Source organism: Neoarius graeffei, chromosome 9 (genome assembly GCF_027579695.1).
Source record: "Neoarius graeffei isolate fNeoGra1 chromosome 9, fNeoGra1.pri, whole genome shotgun sequence".
Classification (NCBI taxonomy): domain Eukaryota; kingdom Metazoa; phylum Chordata; class Actinopteri; order Siluriformes; family Ariidae; genus Neoarius; species Neoarius graeffei.
This window is the reverse complement of record NC_083577.1, coordinates 69,480,987-69,498,794: the sequence shown is the minus strand read 5'-3', so window position 1 is coordinate 69,498,794 and position 17,808 is coordinate 69,480,987. Positions and strand designations below refer to the sequence as shown.

The following is a 17,808-nucleotide window of genomic DNA, read 5'->3' as shown; positions in this document are numbered from 1 at the left end:
TAAGAGTAGCTGGAGAACATCCAACCCATTCCATGCAGCTGTTTTGTTAATGGACAAAACTATTTGGCAGTGAAAAAACTAAAAGGAAATGAACATTGGCAGACACTGTCCATAACTATACCAATGGGGCTTAAAAAACAACAGAGAACATTATGCAGTACATGAATGGTTACGATACTGTGTGCACAATTATTAGGAAAGTGAGTATTATTATTATTATTATTATTATTATCTGATCATTATTCATATGCATATTATTAAATTCTTAACCATATAAACCTGAATGCTAACTGGATATAATTATTTTCAGGTGAATTTTAATCGTTTAATGAGGGAGGGTGTGGCTTAAAGTGATTAACACCCTACATCAGGTGAGCATAATTATTAGGCAGCTTCTCTACTTCAAGAAAATGGGCCAAAAAAAAGATCTAACTAAGACTGAAAAGTAAAAAAAAAAAATTGTACAATTGTAAAATTCTTATCAGAGGGATCTGGCGCACTGCAGATTGCAAGACTATGGAGGCCTGACCACCTGACAATCAAATACTTTATTAAGAATACTCAAGATTGTAAAAAAAAAATGTGTGGAGAAGAAAGAGTGCAAAATTGACTGCAAAAGACTTCAAAAGAGCAAAATGTGAGGTTATCAGGAACCTGTTAGTCTCCAGTGCAACCATATTTCAGAACTGCAACCTTCTAGGAGTGTCCAGAAGTACAAGATGTCAAGTCTTCAGAGGCATGGCTAAGGTAAGGAGGGCTGAAACATGACCACCACTGAATAAGATTCATAAGCTGAAGTGTCATGACTGGAGTTTGGACCAAGAAATACCTGATGGCCTATTTCTCAAAGGTTTTATGGGCAGATGAAATAAGAGTGACTCTAGATGGACCAGATGGATGGCCTGTGGGGGGATCACTAATGATCAAAGTACCAGTTCAAGTGATGTGTCAGCAAGGTGAAGGAGGGGGACTGCTGTGAGCTGGTATCATTTAATGATGAGCTAGTTGGACTTTTTTTGGGTTAGATGGACTGAAAATCGACCCCCAACCTACTGCCAGTTTCTAGAAGGCACTTTCTTCAAGTAGTGGTACAGGAAGAAGTCAATGAGACCGTCAATGATGGCATAGCTCACCCTGGCCCCATCTAGTTCAGAAGGAACGATCTAAAGTGGGCCTCCTTGTGCAATAAATGTTGCAAGCTATATACAAGCTATTTATATATTTATAGAAGCTATATACACCCTAGGAATACTTACCTATTTGCCAGAAAGAAATCCAAAACAGCGAATAAATTATTTTTGTTGAACTGCTCATTAAGGCTTAATTAGTTCATAACTTCATTAATAATTGTAATTAAGCAAATCTGGGTAGAAGTTATATGCACCCTAGGTACCCCTACCTTCATGCCAGAAAGAATCAAACTCGGTGAAGAATTGAGGGAGAAGAAGCGATTTGTGTGGAAACTGCTTGTTAGGGCTTAATTACTCCATATCTTCATTATTAATTGCAATTATGCAAATTTGGGTAGAAGCTATATGCACCCCAGGCAGACCTACCTTCCTGCCAAAAAGAATAAAAATCAGTGAAGAATTGAAAGAGAAGAAGCGATTTTCATGAGATGTGGATGACGCCGGATGGACGCTGGACAACACATGATGGCATCGACTCATCGCCTGTTGGCCGGATGAGCTAACAAGATTCAAGAAGGCTATAATCTTTATGCAGGACAATGCTCCATTGTATACATCAAGGTATACCTGGCTAGCAAGCAAAAACATCAAATGTGACAGAATGATAACCTGGCCCCCTTCCTTACCTGACTCAAATCATATTGAGAACTTCTCGGCCATTCTCAGGCATGAGATTTACAGTGAGGGGAGATGATACATCAATTTGAGCAGCATTTGGGAAGCTGTGGTGGCTGCGTCAGCTATAATTGATCATGAATAGATCAAGAAACTGACGGAGTCAATGGATGGAAAGCTCATCTCATCTCATTATCTCTAGCCGCTTTATCCTTCTACAGGGTCACAGGCAAGCTGGAGCCTATCCCAGCTGACTACGGGCGAAAGGCGGGGTACACCCTGGATAAGTCGCCAGGTCATCACAGGGCTGACACATAGACACAGACAACCATTCACACTCACATTCACACCTACAGTCAATTTAGAGTCACCAGTTAACCTAACCTGCATGTCTTTGGACTGTGGGGGAAACCGGAGCACCCGGAGGAAACCCACGCGGACACGGGGAGAACATGCAAACTCTGCACAGAAAGGCCCTCGCCGGCCACGGGGCTCGAACCCGGACCTTCTTGCTGTGAGGCAACAGCGCTAACCACTACACCACCGTGCCGCCCGGATGGAAAGCTCATGGTGGTTATTGAAAAGAAGAATGGCAATATTCATCACTGATGAAATTTTGATGGACCATTTTTTTGGTCAGTTATGTTATGCTAGCTATTGGTTAAATTGACGGAGGTCTTTTCAACCTTCGAAGACTTCAGGCTAAGACGAAAGTCCACATCACCTCTATCCGGGAATTTCTCTTTGCGGGCAACTGTGCACTCAATGCCCTGACTGAGGAAGAGATGCAAGAGACCATGGACCACTTTGCAGCTGCATGCACAGACTTCGGACTGACCATAAACACCAAGAAGACAGAGGTGTTGCACCAACCTGCACCAGGTCAGCTATACATCGAGCCTCAGATCACCACTGGAGGTGAGCTGCTGACTACATGTGAGAAGTTTGTGTACCTTGGCAGCACCTTGTCGCACAGTGTCCACATTAACCAAGAAGTCAGCTGTCGCATCTCCAAGGCAAGTGCAGCATTTGGCAGACTGCAGTCCTCTGTGTGGGATCACCATAGAATTTCTCTCAGTACAAAGCTGCAAGTCTATCAAGCAATAGTCATCACTTCACTCCTTTATGGCTGTGAAATGTGGACAGTCTACAGCCGTCACGCAAAGCAACTGAATAGGTTCCACATGTGCTGCCTGCGAAAAGTTATGCATGTCACATGGCAAGAGAAAATTCCAGACACAGGGATCCTAGGCAGAGCAAACCTCCCAAGCATCTTCGCCATGCTGAAGCGCTCACAACTCCGATGGTCTGGTCATGTCCACCACATGGCTGATGACCGGCTTCCCAAATGTCTACTATACGGAGAGCTGTGTGTGGGGTGTCGCTCGCAGGGTGGTCAGAGGAAAAGATACAAAGATGCCCTCAAGGCTAATCTGAAGTGCTGTAACATCTGCCCAGAGACCTGGGAAAGTGTGGCCGCCAACCGAAGCCACTGGCACGCTGCCATCACCATTGCCATCAAGCACTTTGAGCAACAGCGCATCCTAGAAATGCAAGCCAAGCGCCATCAGAGAAAGAGCCGCACATGAAGCCCCACTTCATCTTCACCAAGTCATTCTCCACCCCTCACCTCATTAACATGCCCTCACTGTCATTGCACATTCCATGCAAAGATTGGCCTCATAAGCCACCTTTGCACACACCAACGATGAAGAATCATGGTCACCTTCGAAACCGAAGGACGAACATCATCATTGGTTAAATGATACTTTAAGACTGAAATAAGTGAAAATAAGCAAGTGAAAATAATATTGAAATTTACTTGTCTAATTGTGCATACTAATAATCTTCTCTGAGAAAAAAAAACAAATCTCATTTTTCTTTGTTAAACATTCTATTTTGATGTGAAATAAAAAAATTAAGATCAAATGAGACCATATTATTTGTTCATGAATAAAATTAAGCTGAGAAATACCATTTGCCTAATAATTGTGCACACGATCTACTGTTTCTAACATACCTTTTTTTCTTTGCTAAATTCTTGCAACCTCTAACTGAAACCCAAAACCATATAATAAATATTGCATTTTACCTTGAAGCTAAGGGAATGAAGGAGAAGAAAAAGGAGGTGAACATCAAGAGTGTGACCGAGCAGGTCAAAATTGCGACCTTAACGGTAACTCCAGCGTCTGATCTGATTGTTGAATTTGATGTCTACTGCCAGTCCTACTGTGTAGTTTTTAGATGACCTGATATAAAGTACTCTTCTCCTTTTTCTCTTACTTTTACTCCTTGTAGATATATGACAAAGAGCTGGAGGCAGAATTTGGCCCTTTTGATGACTGGGTCAAAACATTTGATCTGTTTCGTGGTAAGGCAAATGAAGAAGAGAGCTCTGGTGCTGAGAGGTTTGTTGGGAAGCTCAAGGTGAGTTAATATTGCAAAAGTGTTCCTGTGTATAGAATTGCTTTATAAATGTATAAATATTATACTACCTCACTGTTACCACAAGAGATTTTTTTTAATAGTCTGATTATATAAGGACTACATGAAATGTGTGTTCAACATCATTCCCCAGGCTGGGTTTTGTCTGTATAAGCTGCCTGATGGTGATCAGGAAGGGTGTTTGGACTCCGAAGAGTATAAAATAAGCCAGGGTATTCCCCCTAACACCGCTGTAAATGTCCTGATCCGTGTGTACGTTGTTGCAGTAAGTTTTCATCTAATTCTTTCAGAGACACTAATCTGCTGTACTATTCATCTGCAAAGCAAGCTTATGTATTTTAGTATGTCCAATTTTCAGTATAAGACACCATTTGGACTTTTCCTTTCACATACAGTGCATATGGTGTTACTGCATTCTTTAATAATCACTGCATGTAATATACTGTTTTTGCGGATTAATTTGGCTGTTGAAATTCATTCAGCTCTGATGTTCCTTACAAATATCTGAAATAGGACATGCAGTATATCATCACAGTTTAAATGAGATTTATGTGCAACATGCTGCTTTAAATTCCTAATTAGGCCTCAAACCTCCATCCGGCTGACCCTGATGGAAAGGCAGACCCTTACATTGTGCTGAAACTAGGAAAAACTGAAATCAAGGACAGAGACAACTACATCCCAAAACAACTCAACCCAGTCTTTGGCAGGTAAGAATTTTAGACAATGAATCAAAAAATGTAAGGATGTTGTACGCTGGATGATAGTGTACGTTTTGATTTAGAAAAACTTGTAAAATCATTTGTGTTTCTCAGATCTTTTGAAATTCAAGCATCTTTCCCCAAGGAATCCTTACTGAGGATTCTCATCTATGACTATGATGTTATTGGTGGAGATGATTTGATCGGAGAGACAGATATAGATTTGGAGAACCGATTTTATAGCAGATACCGAGCGACCTGTGGCCTCCCAACCGAATACGCAATGTGAGTATCAACATGAACCTTAAAGTTGCTCTATGGTTTATCCTTATACCTAATCTCATTTTTCTTATATAACTGCTAGTGAGGGTTACAATGCCTGGAGAGATGCCATCAAACCGACTGATTTGCTGATTAAACTATGCAAAGAAAACAGACTTGACAGCCCTCACTTCACTCCTGGTAGAATCACCATTGGAGACAAGGTTTACACTGGAAAAACAGTCTTTGTTGATGAAGGTGATTATAAATCACAGAAACTGAATACATTTCTGAAGATAATGTTCCCCGTGGTTGAGTGTCATGCTGAGAGATTGATTTTCCATTTCAGATCAGGTATTTGAGTCATACGAACATTTGGCACTGAAGGTGCTGCACAGGTGGGAAGAAATGCCAGGTGTGGGTTGCAAACTGGTGCCAGAGCACATCGAGACCCGCACCCTCTACCTAAAGGACAAGCCTGGCATGGACCAGGTAATTGGTAACCTTGTACAGCTCTGCTAGTGTGTTCCCACCCCACCCCGGCAGTGAGCTACCTTAGTGTTTGTCTGGTGAGACTCTCCCCAGGGTCTTAACAAATACCTGATTATGATTTTATAAACCAAACATAATTTCCTGCAGGTTTGTTTATTTATTGGTGAAGACCTTGGGGTAGAACGTTTGGTAAAACCATCATCCTGAGCTATGAGCAGCTATAACACAGAGTAGTGTGTAAATCAGTTAGCTTGCAAAGTGCATACAGTTCCATTGGAGATTTAACCCGTCTCGTCTTCTTCCGCTTTATCCAGGGCCGGGTCGCGGAGGCAGCAGTCTAAGCATGGAAGCCCAAACTTCCCTTTCCCCAGACACCTCAGTCAGCTCCTCGGGAAGAACACTGAGGTGTTCCCAGGCCAACCGAGAGACATAGTCCCTCCAGCGTGTCCTGGGTCTTCCCTGGGGCCTTCTCCCGGGGGGACATGCCTGGAACACCTCCCCAGGGAGGCGTCCAGGAGGCATCTGAAAGAGATGCCCGAGCCACCTCAGCTGATTCCTCTCGATGTGGAGGAGCAGCGGCTCTACTCCGAGCTCCTCCCGAGTGACTGTGCTTCTCACCCTATCTCTAAGGGAGCGCCCAGCCACCCTGCGAAGGAAACTCATTTCGGCCGCTTGTATCCGTGATCTTGTTCTTTCGGTCATTACCCAAAGCTCATGACCATAGGTGAGAGTCGGAACGCAGATCGACCGGTAAATTGAGAGCTTCGCTTTTTGGCTCAGCTCCTTCTTCACCACGACGTACCGGTAAAGCGACCGCATCACTGCGGAGACTGCACCGATCCGCCTGTCGATCTCACACTCCATCCTTCCCTCACTCGTGAACAAGATCCCGAGATACTTAAACTCCTCCACTTGAGGCAGGACTTCTCCACCAACCTGGAGAGGGCAAGCCACCCTTTTCCGGTTGAGAACCATGGCCTTGGACTTGGAGGTGCTGATTCTCATCCCAGCCACTTCACACTCGACTGCAAACCGTCCCAGTGCATGCTGAAGGTCCTGGTTTGAAGAAACCAACAGGACAACATCATCCGCAAAAAGCAGAGATGAAATCTTGTGGTTCCCAAACAGGATTCCTTCCGGCCCCTGGCTGCGCCTAGAAATTCTGTCCATAAAAATTATGAACAGAACCGTTGACAAAGGGCAGCCCTGCCGGAGTCCAACATGCACTGGGAACAGGTCTGACTTACTGCCGGCAATGCGAACCAGACTCCTGCTCCATTCGTACAGGGACCGGACAGCCCTTAGCAAAGAGCCCCGAACCCCATACTCCCGAAGCACCCCCCACAGAATACCACGGGGGACACGGTCGAATGCCTTCTCCAGATCCACAAAGCACATGTGGACTGGTTGGGCAAACTCCCATGAACCCTCAAGCACCCTATGAAGGGTATAGAGCTGGTCCAGTGTTCCGCGACCAGGACAAAAACCACATTGTTCCTCCTGGATCCGAGGTTCAACTATTGGTCGAATTCTCCTCTCCAGTACCCTGGAGTAAACCTTCCTGAGAAATGTGATTCCCCTATAATTGGAGCACACTCTCCGGTCCCCTTTCTTAAAAAGAGGGACCGCCACCCCAGTCTGCCACTCCAGAGGCACTGTCCCCGACTGCCACGCAATGTTGCAGAGGTATGTCAACCAAGACAGCCCCACAACATCCAGAGACTTGAGATACTCAGGGTGGATCTCATCCACCCCCAGTGCCTTGCCACCGAGGAGCTTGCAAACTACCTCAGTGACTTCGGCTTGGGTAATGGACGAGTCCGCCTCTGAGTCATCAGCCTCAGTCTCCTCAATGGAAGACATGATGGTGGGATTGAGGAGATCCTCAAAGTATTCCTTCCACCTTTGAATACTTTGAGATTTAACCCTAATGTTTATTTGGTGGTCAGTTTAAGGCTGTTTAAGAATGGTAAAGGGTTATCAGAATCTGAAGTGACCGAATGAAATCAGTACTGTCTTTAGAGTAAAGCTGTTTTTCTGTTAGACATTGGGCTAACCATCAGGTCTCAAACTTGGGGTAGCAGGATGGGGTTAGAGGGTCTGGATAGCTCTGTGATGATAAAATCCGTCTTTAACTGAGGTACAAAGCCATATAATGACTGGCTTGAGTGGTGAAAAATGTTCAGGTTTGTGTCAAAGTCATTTTTGTAAGTTTGAACCTGGTAAAGAATTCAGAGCTAACAAGTGTTGCCAGGCAAAACAAACCTCACCCAGCAGTCTGGCCTATTCACCTTGCAAGGTTAATCTGTGACCTTCAGTTTGACATTTCAAGGTCACTCAAGGTCAACATTCATGCTGCTAAATGAAAGCCCATATAGCACTCCCTATATGTTGATAATGGTAATATTTCTCAATCATCAGCTGTCAGGTTATAGTCCTATGAAAATCCATGACCTTGAGTTTGACATTTCAGTATCATTCAAGGTCAAATGTCATGGTGGCAACTGAAAGCCCATATGGGACTTCTTATATGTTGATAATGGTAAACATCTGTCTATCATTAACCATTTTAAAGTTATGAGCCTTTGAAAACCCATGACCTTGAGTTTGACCTTTCAAGGTCACTCATGGTCAAAGGTCATGGTGCCAAATGAGAGCCTATATATGACTTTCTATATGTCAATAATATTAAATATCTGTCTATCTTGAACCGTTTCACAGTTATGAGCCTCTGAAAATCCATGATCCTGCGTATGACCTTTCAAGGTCACTCAAGGTCAAAGGTCATGGTGCCAAATGAAAACCCGTATATGACTTCCTGTATGTCAATAAGATTAAGTATCTCTCTATCTTGAACTGTTTCCCAGTTATGAGCCTCTGAAAACCCGTGACCTTGACCCCTGATATTTGACCCCCTACCGCTAAGAAAACTATGAGAGATACCCCATCATGTAGCATATCAATGGGAGCAGAATTGAAAGATGAACATTTTGGATTTGTTTTGAAGTAAATATGATGAATATGAAGGAAGATATTGCAAAAAAATGATTTTGACCTTTTTGGTGACCTCGGCTGGATGACCCTCAAAAATGTTGGAGGTTCTTTTTGAGACCTATACCCATCTATCCTGAAAGTTTCATGAAGATTGGTCCAGCCATAATGTTTTCCCATAATGTTTTTAACAAAAAAAAAAAAAGAAACCCCACCGAAAACAATACCTCGCCCCCGGTGGACTCCATCCCAGGTGAGGTAAAAAATTCAGATGGATTATCCTATATTCATGTGTATTCTTTAGGGCCAGTTGCAGATGTGGGTAGATATCTTTCCTATGGACATGCCTCATCCTGGACCTCCTGTGGACATTTCACCCCGCAAACCCAAAGGGTAACAATGCATAGCTCATTAGAGATTAACCATCTTTGTGTTGTGCAGTTATTGATGTACAATATTTCTTATTTACAAAGATATGAATTGAGGATCATAATCTGGAACACAGATGATGTCATTTTGGAAGACAGCAATTTCATAACGGGCCAACAGTCGAGTGACATCTATGTTAAAGGGTAAATGTCTGCTGTGTGTTTAACCAGTGAAAGGACTGGTAAAGGGGTTACTGTACCACACACTTGAAGCAGTAAACATCTGCATGAATATGGTCGCTTACCAGTTGTGAGATTTCAATCTTCCCACTATGAATCCTCAGATGGCTGAAGGGCCTTGAAGATGATGCCCAGGAAACAGATGTGCATTACAACTCTCTAACTGGTGAGGGCAACTTCAACTGGCGCTTTGTGTTCCCCTTCCACTACCTTCCAGCTGAAAAACTGGTGGTGGTCAGCAAACGTGAGAACATCTTTTCTCTAGACAAGACAGAGCAGAAGCTGCCTGCAGTCTTACTGCTACAGGTGTGGGACTTTGAGAGATTGTCTTCTGATGACTTCCTTGGTAAGATCATATACTACACAGAGAAATCTGCATGTTCGGATTAGCTACAGTTAAGTGCAAATGTTTGTACCCTCATATATTTCTGCAACAAACCTCACAACTATGAGGATCTAAAAGTTGTTTTGAGGATTAAAAACAGGTTGTAGGCAGTTGTATGGTTGGAAGACAAGTTATTAGGGAATATTTGTATCACATTCAGAAAGGGAGATGCAAACTTGAATATCCTTGCGCTCTTTATGGGGAGGACGGCCTCGTACAGACAGTAGAAAGTCGCACTTCGAAGACGGCTCTGGATACTTACAGTAATACATTTATGTCTGAGGACGACAGTTGACTTGCTAACTCTAGGACTGCAGTTGTCATGAACAGTTTATAACTTCAACCAAACAGACTTCATGTTAAAACTATAATGAATTTCCTGGTTACACAGTTATACTTTGTGACTCTATAGGACACAGTTATAGAAGCAAGTTATTTATAATCACACTATCTGTTATCACCCAGATGAGGATGGGTTCCCTTTTGAGTCTGGTTCCTTTCAAGGTTTCTTCCTCATGTTGTCTGAGGGAGTTTTTCCTTGCCACTGTCGCCACAGGCTTGCTCATTGGGGATAAATCAGGGATAAAATTAGCTCATGTTTAAAGCCTTTAATTTTATGTAAAGCTGCTTTGCGACAATGATAATTGTTAAAAGCGCTATACAAATAAACTTTATTTTGTCCAAAGGTTATGCAAACTTTTGCACTCAACTGTACATGCCATCGGAAATGTTTAGCAGACTTCTGTTATTATACGAAGAATATAAGTTTTTTTCCAGTTTCATAAGTTTTCTATGATGTCGTGTCTCTGTTTAATTCTTTTAGGCTCCGTAGAGTTGAACCTGCATAAGTTTCCTCATGGTGCCAAAACAGCAAAAAGCTGTAAGATGGAAATGCTAAATAACCCCAGTGACTATATGTCCATCTTCCAGCAGAAACGTGCCAAAGGCTGGTGGCCTTTTGTGAAGGCTGAAGAACTTACAGTATGTTAGCCATCTTTTATTCTGTTCAGATTAACTGAAAAATTAGTTAAACTGAAAAATATATGGGGCAGCACGGTGGTGTAGTGGTTAGCGCTGTCGCCTCACAGCAAGAAGGTCCGGGTTCGAGCCCCGTGGCTGGCGAGGGCCTTTCTGTGCGGAGTTTGCATGTTCTCCCCGTGTCCACGTGGATTTCCTCCGGGTGCTCCGGTTTCCCCCACAGTCCAAAGACATGCAGGTTAGGTTAACTGGTGACTCTAAATTGACTGTAGGTGTGAATGTGAGTGTGAATGGTTGTCTGTGTCTATGTGTCAGCCCTGTGATGACCTGGCGACTTGTCCAGGGTGTACCCCGCCTTTCGCCCGTAGTCAGCTGGGATAGGCTCCAGCTTGCCTGCGACCCTGTAGAACAGGATAAAGCGGCTAGAGATAATGAGATGAGAGATAAGATGAGATAACATGCAATGCGGGCGGCACGGTGGTGTAGTGGTTAGTGCTGTCGCCTCACAGCAAGAAGGTCCGGGTTCGAGCCCCGTGGCCGGCGAGGGCCTTTCTGTGCGGAGTTTGCATGTTCTCCCCGTGTCCACGTGGGTTTCCTCCGGTTTCCCCCACAGTCCAAAGACATGCAGGTTAGATTAACTGGTGACTCTAAATTGACCGTAGGTGTGAATGGTTGTCTGTGTCTATATGTCAGCCCTGTGATGACCTGGCGACTTGTCCAGGGTGTACCCCGCCTTTCGCCCGTAGTCAGCTGGGATAGGCTCCAGCTTGCCTGCGACCCTGTAGAACAGGATAAAGCGGCTAGAGATGATGAGATGAGAGATAAGATGAGATAACATGCAATGCGGGCGGCACGGTGGTGTAGTGGTTAGTGCTGTCGCCTCACAGCAAGAAGGTCCGGGTTCGAGCCCCGTGGCTGGCGACGGCCTTTCTGTGCGGAGTTTGCATGTTCTCCCCGTGTCCGCGTGGGTTTCCTCCGGGTGCTCCGGTTTCCCCCACCGTCCAAAGACATGCAGGTTAGGTTAACTGGTGACTCTAAATTGAGCGTAGGTGTGAATGTGAGTGTGAATGGTTGTTTGTGTCTGTGTGTCAGCCCTGTGATGACCTGGCGACTTGTCCAGGGTGTACCCTGCCTTTCACCCGTAGTCAGCTGGGATAGGCTCCAGCTTGCCTGCGACCCTGTAGAAGGATAAAGCGTCTAGAGATAATGAGATGAGATGCAATGCGTGGCTATCTCTGTACATTACTGGAATGAATATTTAACTGGTTTGCTGTAGGGAAAACTGGAAGCTGAATTCCACTTGGTAACAGCTGAAGAAGCAGAGAAGAACCCTGTAGGTCGAGCACGCAAAGAGCCAGAACCACTAGAAAAACCCAAGTAAGATTAAAGTAAAACTCATGTACTTCTACCAAACCAGATAATTGGCTTACAAATAAGATAAAGACAATACCGCTAACAGTACAGTTAATCCTTTTACTTGACTTGAATCAGTGTTCGGCTTTACAGTCAAGTATTATATCAATATTTTGTTCTCTCTTTCTAGTCGACCAGACACAACCTTCTCTTGGTTTGTGAACCCCTTTAAGTGTTTCTTCCATCTGATCTGGAAGAACTATAAGAAGTACATCATAGCTGCCCTGGTCCTGCTGATCCTGACACTGTTTCTGGTCTTGCTGTTCTACACACTGCCAGGGGCGATCAGTAACAGGATCGTCAGTGGATAATCGATCGCTATTGGTAATGAAGCATTTGGAATTGAACAGAATTCTTGATGGCACTGTTTGGGACGAGTATTTATACTGATAATCTCTCCTACTTACAAAACTAGAAAAAAAATCTGAACTTTTATTATTATTATTATTATTATTATTATTATTATTAGCCTTTATTAATACAAGGTGACTACAATGAGTAGATAGCAAATGACAATTTCCATTAACTGTGTAATTTCAGAGATCCATATTTAGTCAGAATCTAAAGTTAGAGTTGATGTCACCATTAAAATAGATGGACTAGCAAAAAGTAACTAAATTTTAACATGCTGTGTTTTTATTATATGATTTCTATTACATTTATTCTTGTATAGTTATGCAATAGCAATAAAATTTTGCTAATGGCAGTGTATAAGCTCACTTTCCGACACTGTTTTTATGGCTCTAAATGTTTTCACTAAAAACGTTAACTGGAAAATCAGGTGTGGTGTTCGTCAATTACTTAAGTATCAACAAGCGATAGTTAAGAAGTGAAGCAACTGAAATGCTTTCAATTATATAAGCTACATCTCAGTAAGATGCATCCCTTACCTCACCAATCAACCATAACATTAAAACCACTGATGGTGAAGTGAATAACATTGATTATCTCATTACACTGGCACCTGTGAAGGGGTAGAATATTTCAAGCAGCAAGTGAACAGTCGGTTCTCGAGGTTGATGTGTTAGAAGCAGGAAAAATGGGCAAGATTAAGGATCTGAGTGACTTTGACAAGGGCTAAATTGTGATGGCTAAACAACTGGGTCTGAGCATGTCCAAAATGGCAGGTCTTGTGGCGTGTTCCCGGTATGCAGTGGTTAGAACCTACCAAAGTGTTCTAAGGAAGGACAACAATCCTGGTAAACCAACAACAGGGTCATGGGAGCCCATGGCTCATTGATGCACGTGAGGAGTGAAGGCTAGTCTGTCTGGTCCGATCCCACAGAAGAGCTACCATAGCACAAACTGCTGAAAAAGTTAATGCTTGCTATGAGAGAGACATGTCGGAACACACAGTGCATCTCAGCTTGCTGCATATGGGGCTGCATAAGTGCAGATTGGTCAGAGTGCCCATGCTGACCCCTGTCCAACACTGAACGTTCCTACAATGGGCATGTGAGCATCAGAACTGAACCAGATGAATGGATGAAAGTGGCCTGATCTGATTTTCTTTTACATCATGTAGATAGCTGGCTGCGTATGCATTGCTTACTTTGGGTCCTGGCATTCATGTGGACATTACTTTGACACATGCCACCTACCTAAACATTGCTGCAGACCAAGTACACCCATTCATGGCAACGGTATTCCTTCATGGCAGTGGCCTCTTTCATCAACATAATGCGTCCTGCTACACTGCAGAAATTGTTCAGGAACATGACAGAGTTCAGTGTTGGCTTGGCCTTCAAATTTCCCAGACCTCAATTCAATCGAGCATCTGTGGGATGTGCTGGACAAACAAGTCTGATCCATGGAGGCCCCACCTGACAACTTGCAGGACTTAAAGGATCTGCTGCTAACCTCTTGGTGCCAGATACAACAGCACACCTTCAGAGGCCTTGTAAAGCCTGTGCCTCGACAGGCCAGAGCTGTTTTAGCAGCAGGATGAGGACCTACACACTAATAGGCAGCTGGTTTTAATGTTATGGCTGATCTTTGTACATACACTTGTGTTCAAAATAATAGCAGTCCAACACGACTAACCAGATCAGTCACTGTTTTTGATGGAAATTATATTACTACATGGCAAATAATTTACCAGTAGGTGTAGTAGAGTCATAGAAAACCAACAGACCCAACATTCATGATATGCATACTCCTGAGTCTGTGTAATCGAATAATTAAGTGAAAGGGACGTGTTCAAAATAATAGCAGTGTGGAGTTTAATTAGTGAGATCATTCATTCTGTGAAAAAACAGATGTCAATCAGGTGGCCCTAATTTAAGGATGAAGCCAGCACATGTTGTACATCCATTTCTCTCTGAAAACCTGAGAAACATGGGTCGTTCCAGACATTGTTCAGAAGAACAGCATGCTTTGATTAAAACGTTGATTGGAGAGGTAAAACGTATACTGTAAAGAAGTGCAGAAAATGATAGGCTGCTCAGCTAAAATGATCTCCAGTGCTTTAAAATGGACAGCAAAGCCAGAGAGACGTGGAAGAAAACAGAAGACTACCATTCAAATGGATCGAAGAATAGCCAGAATGGCAAAGACTCAGCCAATGATCAGCTCCAGGGTGATCAAAGACGGTCTGAAGTTACCTGTGAGTACTGTGACAATTAGAAGATGCCTGTGTGAAGCTAATCTATCGGCAAGAAGCCCCTGCAAAGTTCCACTGTTAAAAAAAAAAGACGTGCTGAAGAGGATACAATTTGCCAAAGAACACATCGACTGGCCTAAAGAGAAATGGAAAAACATTTTGTGGACTGATGAAAGTAAAATTGTTCTTTTTGGGTCCAAGAGCCGCAGACGGTTTTTCAGACGACCCCCAAACACTGAATTCAAGCCACAGTACACTCTGAAGACAGTGAAGCATGGTGGTGCAAGCATCATGATATGGGAATGTTTCTCTTACTATGATGTTGGGCCCATTTATCGCATACCAGGGATCATGGATCAGTTTGCATATATCTAAATACTTGAAGAGGTCATGTTGCCTTATGCTGAAGAGGAAATGCCCTTGAAATGGGTGTTTCAACAAGACAACGACCCCAAACACACCAGTAAGCGAGCAGCATCAGGGTTCAAGACCAACAAAATGAAAGTTATGGAGTGGCCAGCCCAATCCCCGGACCTTAATCCGATAGAAAACTTGTGGGGTGACATCAAAAATGCTGTTTCTGAGGCAAAACCAAGAAATGCAGAGGAATTGTGGAATGTTGTCAAATCATCCTGGGCTGGAATACCTGTTCACAGGTGCCAGAAGTTCTCAGAAACCGTGGTTATACAACTAAATATTAGTTTAGTGATTCACAGGAATACTAAATCCTTAAGATTTTTTCAGTTTATGCAGTAAATATTTGGAGTTTGTAATGAAAAATGCAGACACTGCTATTTTTTTTGAACAGCCCAATGTTCATTTTTCTTCATTTTCTGTAAAGTAATTAAAATATTCATACATTTTTCTTCATGTTTTGATGTAGAATATAATGTGCAGTGTTCCCAATGCATGGAAATAAAAACTATTATAAGGATTTTGAGCTTTACTCACGTTTTTAAACACACTGCTATTATTTTGAACACAACTGTACGTGTGTGTATGTAATTATGTATATATATGAATATTATATGAACACGAGTGTTTTATTGGGAAATAGACCACCCGTATTTTTCATTCGAACTACATTCAGGACATCAAGAACAGCAACCATGACACATGAGGAAATCAATGAATTGTTTTGATAAATTTGGGTACTTTTTGTTTAGGAATGTGTCTACACAGGGTTCGACATTAACGGTAGTCCGACTGTCCAGGACAAACAAATGTTTGGTCTGGACAAGTCAAATCCACATCTGCCTGCCCGACGGGACAAGTTGAATGTTTGTTGAAAATCACCATTTTTATAATAATTATTTAAGAGTTATATCAATAAAGTTCCAACAAAACTAGTTCAGTCACCTCAGTGATCCGCCATGTTATTGTTTAGGAAATTCCGGGGAAGCCGAGTACAGCAGGTGCGTGTGTAGAAAATAAATAAATAACCATGCCGTAATATCTAATTATAGATTATTAGACTTTGATTTCATCAAAATCAGAGAAATGGTGATCAAATGCCTCAATAAAATAAATATCTGTGGTGAATCATTTCATTCAGACTTTTTATTGTAGTTTTCTTTTGTACGGTTCCATCACAAATGTCATAAAATATTTCAGGGGAATTTTACGATGGTGCCGAACTCACTCATGGTTTTTCATTCACAATGTGATTCTGTCACCCTTATCATGTCCAAGTTGTTTTCTTTTGGTTTCATTTCTTTAAATTTATTCTCCGTAAAGTTTTACTGGATTCATCAAGATTTAACTTTATTTCCTCCAGAAGCTTTGAATTTGGGTGAGTTTAACTCTTAAAACTGCAGATCAGGTAATGGGTTAGAACAACACGCACCATAATGGGGGATGGTTTTTGTTTATTGTTACAGTTAAAGGATTGATTTTTATTGAAAAATTATAAATCATTAAAGCACGATTGTCATAACTATACCTGCTTTTTGATAAAATTTAACCACTTTCCTTTCAGTGAACTAGTGAATACATCGTAATAAAATCGTCATGGTCAGGACTAGTGAAAAACTGGCTGCTTGTCCGACTGGACAAGTGGCTTAAAATGTTAATGTCGAGCCCTGCCATGTAACAAAAATAAAATCATACTGTGGTGCAAAGATATGAAGTTATCTTCTTGTGTTGAAAAACTTGTATTTTTCATATGAAATACCTTGTAAATCTGAGTGACATATTTTCCGATTTTTCACTCTGACGACGTCACACCCAGTGTTTTCCATCTGACTTGAGGTGCATTGTCAAAATGGCGAACGGGTTCACAATAAAAATTATATTGATTAACTTGCATGTTTTTTGTGGATGTGTCCATATAACGTACTGTAAAGAACATTACACAGTGGCGTGAAGTTATAGAATTATGACATCGTGTTGAAAATATTTTCACTCACTCGTGAATGTTCACCCCTCAAAGATAATCAATCATATCTTCACACCACTGTGTAACATCCTGTTTTATATATAAAATATTATAGTATTATACACATACCATTATCATAAATAAATACTATAATAATTTCATTATTTGCTCCTGTTCTCCCCGTGTCCGCGTGGGTTTCCTCCGGGTGCTCCGGTTTCCCCCACAGTCCAAAGACATGCAGGTTAGGTTAACTGGTGACACTAAATTGAGCGTAGGTGTGAATGTGAGTGTGAATGGTTGTCTGTGTCTATGTGTCAGCCCTGTGATGACCTGGCGACTTGTCCAGGGTGTACCCCGCCTTTCGCCCGTAGTCAGCTGGGATAGGCTCCAGCTTGCCTGCGACCCTGTAGAACAGGATAAAGCGGCTAGAGATAATGAGATGAGATTATTTGCTCCTTAAGCCAGTATCTCACTGGGCTGCGACAAACTGCGAACGTCATTCGCGAGAGTGTTTCAAAAGTGTCTTGAAACATTCGCGGGGCTTCTCAATTTCCTTGCATGAGTCGCAAAGTATCGCGCCTTTGTCGCTGAAATTTTGAACATGTTCAAAAAATTCGTGCGACAAAATTTCTCTCAAAATAGCCGCAAATGCGTTGTTGGTGTCGCAAAGCTGTCATGAACCCTTCTCAAGTCAGTTTCCGTGAGACAGGAAGTGTGAGTTTATCTCACTGGGCTGCGACAGCCTGTGAG

The 17,808-nt window shown here is 42.5% G+C and overlaps 2 protein-coding genes across 3 annotated transcripts in view; both read left to right on the top strand.

The window, feature by feature from the left end:
* Positions 1–16,982, top strand: part of fer1l6 (fer-1 like family member 6) — a 49,976-nt gene extending 32,994 nt beyond the window's left edge. For both annotated transcript variants that reach the window (XM_060930166.1, XM_060930165.1), the window contains exons 30-42: positions 3,905–3,981; positions 4,104–4,232; positions 4,384–4,515; positions 4,833–4,960; positions 5,066–5,236; positions 5,316–5,470; positions 5,562–5,704; positions 9,000–9,088; positions 9,169–9,267; positions 9,408–9,649; positions 10,512–10,669; positions 11,943–12,043; positions 12,210–16,982. In XM_060930166.1, the coding sequence (XP_060786149.1) occupies positions 3,905–3,981; positions 4,104–4,232; positions 4,384–4,515; positions 4,833–4,960; positions 5,066–5,236; positions 5,316–5,470; positions 5,562–5,704; positions 9,000–9,088; positions 9,169–9,267; positions 9,408–9,649; positions 10,512–10,669; positions 11,943–12,043; positions 12,210–12,390 (1,805 nt within the window). In that variant the 3' untranslated portion in view covers positions 12,391–16,982. The remainder of the gene's footprint in view (positions 1–3,904; positions 3,982–4,103; positions 4,233–4,383; positions 4,516–4,832; positions 4,961–5,065; positions 5,237–5,315; positions 5,471–5,561; positions 5,705–8,999; positions 9,089–9,168; positions 9,268–9,407; positions 9,650–10,511; positions 10,670–11,942; positions 12,044–12,209) is intronic.
* On the top strand, positions 7–3,898 carry LOC132891976 (uncharacterized). Its single transcript, XM_060930171.1, has 2 exons — positions 7–200; positions 311–3,898. The coding sequence occupies exon 2, from the start codon at positions 2,591–2,593 to the stop codon at positions 3,392–3,394; it is 804 nt and encodes a 267-aa protein (XP_060786154.1). The 5' UTR covers positions 7–200; positions 311–2,590; the 3' UTR covers positions 3,395–3,898.
* Positions 16,983–17,808: the final 826 nt, after the last annotated feature.